At 34.7% G+C, this 9,995-nt stretch overlaps 2 protein-coding genes across 2 annotated transcripts in view; one reads left to right on the top strand and one right to left on the bottom strand.

Moving 5' to 3' along the window:
- Positions 1-3,064, top strand: part of LOC107475573 (cytochrome P450 704C1) — a 15,582-nt gene extending 12,518 nt beyond the window's left edge. Inside the window, exons 4-5 of the mRNA XM_016095236.3 lie at positions 1,655-1,855; positions 2,774-3,064. Of these exons, the coding sequence (XP_015950722.1) occupies positions 1,655-1,855; positions 2,774-2,962 (390 nt within the window). The 3' untranslated portion in view covers positions 2,963-3,064. The remainder of the gene's footprint in view (positions 1-1,654; positions 1,856-2,773) is intronic.
- Positions 3,065-5,403: 2,339 nt separating this feature from the next.
- Positions 5,404-9,670, bottom strand: LOC107475572 (pentatricopeptide repeat-containing protein At1g02060, chloroplastic; the record flags this gene model as incomplete). Its single annotated transcript, XM_052257043.1, is given in 4 exon segments — positions 5,404-7,476; positions 7,559-7,762; positions 7,882-8,160; positions 9,302-9,670. Coding segments are annotated over 2 exon segments (2,177 nt in total), but the record flags the coding sequence as incomplete, so codon positions are not given.
- Between the last annotated feature and the right edge of the window lie 325 nt (positions 9,671-9,995).

The following is a 9,995-nucleotide window of genomic DNA, read 5'->3' on the forward strand; positions in this document are numbered from 1 at the left end:
TGGATGGCTCGGAAAGACACCCACTGTTGCTTATTGTTTAGCCCACTGAAGGGTTTGGTCATGTGGAAAAGATAGAAAATAATCTTCAAAGAGGTCGGGAACTCCAAAGCTTGGCTAATAAATTGATAAATTTTCAAAAAACCCCAAGAGTTGGGGTGAAGCTGGGTAGGGGCAACTCGACAGTGGCGCAAAATGGACATCTCAAAATTCGAAAAAGGAAGGAAAACACCCAAACGGGTGATCATACATTCATACATGAAGAAAAAATGAGGGGCCGCCTCATTAACTCTCCCAAAACAGACCCGGTCTTCAGGACCCGGGATTACCAGTTCATATTTTGGCTCGTCCTCCTCCGAAGTACAGAGCCTATGATGAGTACGAAGGTGAGTGATGAACTCAGCGTCGACTAACGGTTCCTCCCCAAGGACTGTCACGTCAACCCACTGAGAAAGAACATCTACAGAAGCGATTTTTTATACAAAGAAAGGTGGCAGAAACCTACAAAAAGGGAAAAAGAAAAAGAAAATCAAAAAACACGGCCACTAAAGAAGAGAGATTCGAAACTAGAATCTATGATTGCAGAAACGGAAAATAGAAAGAGAGGGAAAGTATTTATAAATACGCCCAAGGGCATAATGGTAAAAACGGAGCAGTCATTAATGAGATTGCACCGTTACCAAAGCCCTCAACACTTCCCCAACGACACGACGCTTGAATTGACGTAACTGTCAGAAACTAAAGGTCGCGAAAATCACGTCGGTTTCCAAGATCCGTACTCTTTCAAACAAGTCGACTGCGAGCCCGAGTTGAATACTTGAACCCAAACTTTAAAGAAAATTTGGGCTCAAGTAGGGGCACTGTTCATACCCTGGCCCAATATAAAGGCCCAGGTCCAACTAAAAGGCCTAATCTAAAGGATTAGAGCCTAGCTAAGTACCGGCCTTCACATAAGAAGTCGGTATCAACCACGACTTGGTCAGAAGAGGTCGGATGCGAGATTAGCTGGCAGATAAACACTCATTCAAATGAGTAACCGCCCCTAAAATCTCTCTAACCGTCTCATAAAGCCATATCTTAACCTCCCCAAGATAATAGGGACGGTTACCACCCTAAAGATATGGCACTACACCAACGGTGGTTATTGGCTCGCCTCTATAAATACCCTGACACCCCTTCAGGTATCTTAAAGCCCAATACTCTCTAGACCTGCTTACACCCTTGCTAACTTAGGCATCGGAGTGTCTTTGCAGGTACCACCCCCCATTCACACGCGAGCACAAGTCGGACGGAGCCTCCCGAGCTGCGTGCCTACCCGGAGTTCTCATCCATCGCACACTTGGGCCGCCAAACGCCATCCGTTGTACTAATCTCCGGTTACCTACCGTAACAATTATATTTCTAACACGTTTTTTTAAATAAAAATATTTTTTTGAATTTATTTAATTTTTTTTTAAATAGACATTCTTTTCTCCTTTTATTTATCTTATATTTTTTTTAATCTTTTAAAATTTATCAAAAATCAAAATTTAGATCTTTATATATAAGACTCTGATATTATATTATGATGCCACTTTTTTAAAAAACTTAAACTAATTAAAAAAAATATCATAAATAATTATATCTCTAGCTAACATATGATTTTTAAAAAATATAGGATGGAAGAACAGCAGATGAAGCAGACATTCTGCCAGATGGATATAAAGTGAAGAAGGGAGATGGAGTGTACTACTTAACATATTCTATGGGAAGAATGTCTTCCATTTGGGGTGAAGATGCTGAAGAATTTCTTCCTAAAAGATGGCTCCATCATGGAGTTTTTCAACCTCAATCTCCATTCAAATTCGTAGCTTTCCATGTTCGTACCACCTTTTCCTTTCATTTAATTAATATAACAATATATATAAAACTAAATACAGACACATACTAGCTTTTAAATATATATAAATAAGATTTGTTCAAGAGAAATACAATTAGATCAGTATGGTTACGTTACGTTGTTCATCTTTTGAGTATAATGATTTTCTAGATAAAAAATATTTTATATAATTAACAAAAAAGGTTAAAAATTGATTATTTTAAAATTTATTAAAATTTTATTATTTTCACAAATAATCCAAATATGTGAAAACTGATAACATTTTTAGTTAAAAAAAAAGTTAATTTTAAAATAAAAATAAGTTGACACAAACACATATCCTTAGTCTAAAATCTCATTATTATTTTACTGAGAAATTATTATGCGTTTTAAGAACAAATCAAGTCATTTATTTGTTTTATATTATTCCCAATTTTTAAGTTAAATTTTAAAATTTGTTACAAAAAATTACTTATGATATAAAAAATTTAATTAAAAACAAAACAAAAAATTTACATTGATGTCAACTAATAATTTACATATATATAATAATTAATGACTTAATTTTGCTCTTTGAACAGTTAAGCATTTCTATATAAGCTAAGGTTTAATATATATAGAGAAATTTTTTGGGTTAGCAACTTCTAGTATTTTTTGTCATTATTTGATCATCATAAACATTAAATTGTCTTTAATAAATAAATTTTATTAATTTAGGTATATAAATTTTAAAAAATATAAATACAAATTATATTAATTTGTGTACAAAACTTTAATAAATATATATATACAAATTATATGTTTATTGTGTACAAAATATTTATAAATATAAATACAAATTATTGCTGATTAAATATTAATAAAAAATAATATTTATTAGGCATGTAACATTGTTTATATATATGATTGTAATTGCAGGGTGGACCACGTATATGCTTAGGAAAGGAGTTTTCTTACAGACAGATGAAAATAGTGGCAATGGCTCTTCTACGCTTCTTCAGGTTTAAACTAGCAAATGAAACACAGAGTGTGACTTATAAGGTCATGTTTACTCTTCAAATGGACAAGGGTCTCCCTCTCTATGCACTTCCAAGGTCATTAAAGTAATTATGCAATGTAAAGTAGTTGGAATGGAAATGCTCATCTTTTGTTTACTGATGATAATATATGATGATTTGTCTATTCTGGTTTATTTATTTGTTCATGATTTGTCATTTGTGCAATGATTTGAAGTAGTAGTGAATCTATGAATCCTCAACAATATATAATATGATATAGGAAAAATTTCAAGTATACTGAGAACACCGGTGTTACAGTTGTTTTAACCGTTGATTTCAATTAATATATATTATATATATTTTTTATAATTCAAATCAACAGTTAAAACAATTGGAACACCGGCCAGTACACTTGAAACTCTTCCTATGATATATCATAAAATATTAATGTTATCTACAGGCATCCTACAGAAACAAAAACAAAACAAATGGGGACAAAAGACAATAACAACAGGCCTTATCCTGCTCGGTTAGGATTCACTGCCAAGTGCCAACATAACGAGCAAGTTCTATTTTTAATAATTTATCCTAATTTCTTGTCCTGAAAATTTCTGGCACTGATAATAACATCCTCTTGCTTGAAAAATTCTGTCACTCCTATATCATTCAGGGGATTCACAAATACATAGCAAAGCATCATGACTAGTTTCAATCCTTACTACTATCCAATTCCCAAACTCCAAAAATCAATCAATTTATAAAATAAATCTTGCAAATTGCAATACAGACACATGATTGGTACATAGATTAAAGAATTGACTAGATTTATATTTAGAAAATATTGTTACCTATCCTTCATGCGAATCAGAATCTTTCCTGACTCTTCTTTTGCTTTATTTTCCACTATTTGTTTTGCATAGTCCCTTAAGCTTTGTTGCATTCTTTCAACTGTTTCTTCATCCAATTCAAAACCAGAAATACAAGCTGAAAGTTCTGATACGGCAGCTTCAGTCTCACGTTTAAGAAGCTTCCTTATTGAAACCCGTGTCTTTTCCACCTGCTTCAAATAGCGACTCCACTGGCTCAATCAGGGCCTTGGCCAATTGTTTCTGCCCAAAAAAAGTCTCCCTTTCAGTGTTTGACAGAGAGATATGAAACATCATCAAATGACTAATCTCTTATGAAGTGATGATACCATTACCTCAAATTTAGTTGTTATTTCTGATAACTTTGTGTCATGCACAGATGAAGCATGTGACTCAATATCGCGATGCAGTTTGTCTCTAACTCGATACCTGTCGTCATGTCTGCAAAGAGAATATATTATTAACACTAATTAGTATATATACAACAAAAAGCCTTCAACATTTATATTATTTCAAAAAAAATGACATAACCTCCCCTAAAATTGGAGATATATCCACTTTTATGGTTCCCACAATTCCAACCAACCTCAATTCATACCATCAGTCAAAACTCAATTGAATTCACAACATTTCCAGTAGAATATATTAACTTGCTTATACATTGAAAAGGCAACATTTTTGTTTGAGTTATGCTCAGAAATTTCAGCAAATAATTGTTATACATGTTCATCCAATCATCATCAGGTTTATTTTGCAACAATGATTTCATAATATATTACTTCATATTTATTTATAATAGTTTCATAATTCCTATGCATTCATATATAGATCAACTAAACCTGAACTAATTTTAATTATAATATGGATCTACTACTACTAGAGCATGAAGTCCTGAAATCAGCAACTAAACCTGAACTAACCTTAACAACCAATAATGTTCGATTTTCTATTTTGATCAATTTGAAGACCAACTCATCTTTAGTTAGCAAACGGGTCAATTATATAGACCAAACAATGTAGTTACTTTCTATTATATACAAGTCATATTTACAAACAATTAAATCTTAAGTCCTTTCTTAGGTTTATGNCTGAAATACCAGTTAACTTCACCCAATTATGGGAAATAAGTACATCTTGTTCTACTTCAATCTTGAAGAGAATATCACCTTAACCCTTTCGGCTCTCAGCAGAAACAGCAGACATGGCTTCTCACAAAGAAAAAGGTCCTACCACTATGTACTTTAGAAGACCTGTAAACACAACAGCGGAAATGGAGTAAGTTTTCAACAAATTGGATATGTTTTAAAACTTTAATATCTGCCACAAACTTGGCTTGATTACAACAATTAACATGAGCAGGTTAATCAAGAAAAAGAAATAGAACAATGCGTAAAGTATAATGTTACTTGCCATTACAATTGATCTATTGGACACTGGGCTTATTTGCTTCTGCGCAAAAGCTTCTCCGGTCTACATTCACTTAGAAACTACCATCCACAAATAACTGTCCCTAGCACCTTATCTGTCAAATGTTTTAGATCAATTTTGTTTGTGTCAAACAAAAATATTCTAAAGATGAAACAGAGATAACTATGCAGCATCAGAAGCTTATTATGCTATCAATATATGATCAAAATGGAACAGATGAGAACAAAAGACTGAAAAAGAAGTGAATTTAACTCACTTTAGGTCGACTCTTGGCATTCTCTTCGATATAAATGCAGCTTCCTTTAATCTCCCTCCTGCCTCTAGAGCTGCTATCAGATCATTTAGGCATGTCAGTTCCTGATGTAAACCTTTCTCCGCTAATTCATAGCATAAATTAAATGCTTCTGAAACCTTCTTAATTTTACAAAGGCCCGTAATAACTGAATTACACAAGTCAATATCAATATTTCTATGATGTTCCATACTAAACAACAACAGCTTGCAAGCTTCTGGTAGCTTTCCTCTTTGGCAAAGGAATTGAATCACTTCTTCTATTTTAACACGGTATCCATTCTTATAGTGCAACTCAATAATCTGAAATGCTTTATCTTGCAGTCCAGAGCCAAAAAGGAGCAGTAAATTCTCAGTTGACAGGTTTATATTTTGTCTAAAATTTCTCTCCAGCATCATGACAATAAGGGAGGTAGACTCATGAACACAACCTTTTTCCAAAAGTCTTGCCAATATAGAATGCAAGGTAGATGTTTTAGGTTTATAGGAGCTCTTTAGCATTTTCTCTAGAGTCTCCTTTGCAAGAAGAGGCTTATCCTTCAGAAGAAAACCATCAATCAAACAATCATATATCTCAAAATCAGGAACAAAATCTCTTCTTAGCATCCATACCAAAATCCCATAACCATTTTCATATGCTCCTTCTTTACAGTGCCCCATAATCACGGTCTTATATGACAGGTGATCTTGTGTTCCCCTTTTCATTAGCTGTCTAAGTAACTTCTCAGCCTTCTTAGTTTTCCCATGTTCACACAAATATTGAAAAATAGGACTATATGAGGCAGCAATCGGCTTGGAACCATAATTACTTAACAAGGTTTCATTCTCATATAATTCATCAAACAGCTTCTCTGCTGCATCATAGTCACCTCTCTGACACAAACTCCGAATCAGAACACTGTACGAGGCTGAATCTGCTGGGACTTGAAGGCTTTTCATGTTTTCAAACACCTTAAATGCTTCATCCAGGTTTCCTGCAGAACAATGTGCATGAATTAATATATTGAAGGTATATGAATCTGGTATGAAAGTCCCATCTCCCATCATTTGGCCCAAAATATCCTTTACCTTGTCCGACTTTTGTGCCTCACATAATCCTTTTATCAGAGTATTGTACGTAATTACATTTGGCTTTAGCCCCCTATTAGTCATCTCTTCAAGAAGAAACAATGCTTTATCTACTTCTTGTTTCATACAATACCCTCTAATCAAAGTTGTGTAAGTCACAATATCAGAATTCAAATATTTGCATTTCTTGTTCATACCATTCACTAAGTTATGTGCTATACTAACCTTCCCTGCTTTACACAAGCCATCAACGAGTGTATTATATGTAACAACATCCGGATCGCAATCAAAGCTCACCATCTCTTTAAAGAACCAAAACCCTTCTTCAATGTAGGAATTCTTGCAAAACCCTCTGATCAAAATATTGTATGTGTACACATCTGGAGTGACACCGTACGTCCCAAGCATTTCGTCGTACACAGCTCTTGCCATATTGGTCCGGCCCCGCCTTAGCAATATAGACAAAACACTGTTGAATGTGACCACAGATGGTGATACACCAGTTGACTTCATAGTCTCAAAAAGCTTAATGGATTCTTTGAAGAGGCCGGCTTCACCATAACTTCTAATTAAGCTATTGAAGAACCTATCCTCAAGCTTGACTTCCCCATTGGACTTTTTCTCAATGGAAAACAGAAAATTCCTAGCAACATTGAGATTCCTCTGACGACCAAGGATTTCCAACATCATGAAGTAGGATTGAGCATTGTGCGGGAAACCCATTTCATGTGCCCACTTGAAGAACCGAAAGGCCTTGGAAGGTTCCTTGATATGGCGTAAAGTCTGAAGCACATTGGTTTTGGAAAGAAGGGTAGTGAATGAAGACAGCAACTGATTTGACCAAGGTTTGTAATTGATGAGATTAGCCATGTCTTTGGCTCTTTTACACGAATTCCTTGATCTGAGTTTCTCATTTTGGTGGAGCTCTTGAACCCTTGTATGATTATCTGTCTTCTCAGACCATAACTTCCTGAATTAAATAGATTATGAGAATATGAACAAAAACAGGGACACACAAAAGTAGTTTAAAAAAATTGTTTTGGGAACAGCACCTGAGAACAGCACAGGGGTTAGAGCTGAAGTTGGAGATTGGAATGAAACGCTCCTTGGTAAACACTTGTGATGAGAGACTCCGAGGGCCACTGTTTAAGGCCATGAATGAAGGTTGATTTTTATGGCAGTGAATTGACCTTATTCGCTACACTGAATTGCTTTTGTGCACAAGACTCTCTTTACACATTCACTGAACAAGTGCACTAACAATATAAAAGATTATATATTTTAATTAATTACCAACTAATTATGAACTAAATTAGTTAACGTGTATATTTTCACTATTAAAATCCTAGAGGAGGAGCAGAGGCAGAAAGCCAACCCGAGCAAGGCGAAGCAGAGGGCAGCAACGACGAACCGGAATATGAAGAGGCAGATGGTAACCCAGAGGCAAGAAGCACGAGCAAAAGCAGACGGAAAGAAGACAAACCGGATGCTGACACCTGCGACGACGACGGCGACAACAAACGGAATAAGGAAGCACGAGAAGAGGAAGAAGAAGAAACAGAGATAAAGCCTTGAGTGTGGCCGGCTGCAAGGAGGAGGGAAGGGAGAGTCAGTCTCAGATTGAGAGATTGGGTAAGGGCGTGAATGACGAGATCTGACAAAAATTGCAGCAATGTATCAATTCAATCTGAAAAGCGAATTACAGCAACCAAAAGATAAATAAATAAAACAGAAAGAAAACACCAAATTGAAGGTCCTAAAATCATAGTTATAAGAACCGAACCGGTCGAAATACTGGATTACTGAATTACAAGTTCAATCGGTGGATCACGGGCTGAACTTGTTGACCTGGTCTCACTTAAATAATCAATTATCCAGAGATTAATCAAGAAAAAGAAAACACCCGTTTATGTGCCACAATATATCTTCTACAGTCACTCTTTTTTTGCACTTTTTAGCATCTTTGTTCTAAACAAGCAAAGAAAAACAAAAAGGCCAAAGAACATAACGTAGAAGACCCTTCGTGAATGAAAAACAAGAAAAATATCACTAAAAACTATAACTCAAATGAAAATTTCATGTTGAAACTTAAGACTGCTAGAACCTTTCCATTCTCTCTCTTTTTAAAACAAACTCTTATTTATTATCACTGACTTCCAAATCAAACTATTGCAAAGTGATTAATCTACTGAGAAAATTAAAGAGTGCTACATAACACCATAAGAAAGACCCTTTTATTGAATCTTCATAATTTGATTATCAAGCTAGGAGACAAATTTTATAGTGTGAATGAAAATGTCTTCTGTTCTATTATCTCTCTCAGCTTCTCCAACTTTAGTATACAAGCTTCGAAAAAGGAACAAGAACAAAGAAAACAACAAATTAAATCAATTAGTTTTAAATACAAATACAATTTATTTATACCTATTAAAAATTAAATCAATCAATTTTACATATAAATACAATTAGCATCAATACATTTTTTGATAGATCCAACATTGCAAGTGAGGAACAGCATCAATACAAAAACAAGAACATTCGAAAAACCAGAACAAGCCAAACTAAAAACATCATAAAAGAACCACAAGACAACCAACCAAACACCACTGCTGCCTGAGAGTTAGTAAACAAGACGCAACAAAAAACGAAAACAAGAAGACACAAAAAGAACAGAAAAAGCAACGATTGAAGGAACGATCAATAAGAGCAACCTCCATGGTCCTTCAAGCTACATTAAAACAACAAAAATCCAGTATAAAAAATTAATAATAATAACTAAGAACAAAAAAACTCACCAACACTACACTGCAGAAGCAAAAAGTCGAAAACAGAGAGAGGAACGGTTTTCCAACTTGGGGTCGTTGCAAAAGCAGAGCTTCGAAAAGGAGCAGAGCAAAGCCTGCAGAGGAGCCAACACGATGACGACAGAGGAAGCAGAGGCAGACGAGGTACGATGCGGAGGCAGAGACATGCGAGGCACAAGGCGGAGGCAAGGCGGCCGGGACGACACGGACAGAGAAGGCAGAGGCGAGCAGACACTGGCGGCGCGGGGAAGAGGCAGAGGAGCCGGCGAGGGGATCGACGAGTGACTTCCTCCGTCGTTGGCTGCAGTTGAGTTTTCACTTTTCAGCATTTCAGCTTAATTATTATGTAATTGCTGTGTTATACTTGTTGATGATATAATTTGGTCAAATTTTTCATTGTCTCATCCATTTTATTTTCATGGATAGATAAGTTTATTTAGCCCATTTATAATCTATCTTAGTTATTATTAAGAAAATCAAAGACCTGAAAAAAAATCATTATAAAAAAAATAAAAATTAATTATGAACAATGCTACAAAATAAGTATAATTTATGATTTTTGGCTCACATTTAATCAATAATATTTAAAAATATTGATTAAAAGAGTGATGTTGAATTATTAAACTAAAAATATTGGATTTGTGATTAAAAATATTATTTAATATAAATTAAAATTATTAATCTT

This window comes from Arachis duranensis, chromosome 2 (genome assembly GCF_000817695.3).
Source record: "Arachis duranensis cultivar V14167 chromosome 2, aradu.V14167.gnm2.J7QH, whole genome shotgun sequence".
NCBI lineage: Eukaryota > Viridiplantae > Streptophyta > Magnoliopsida > Fabales > Fabaceae > Arachis > Arachis duranensis.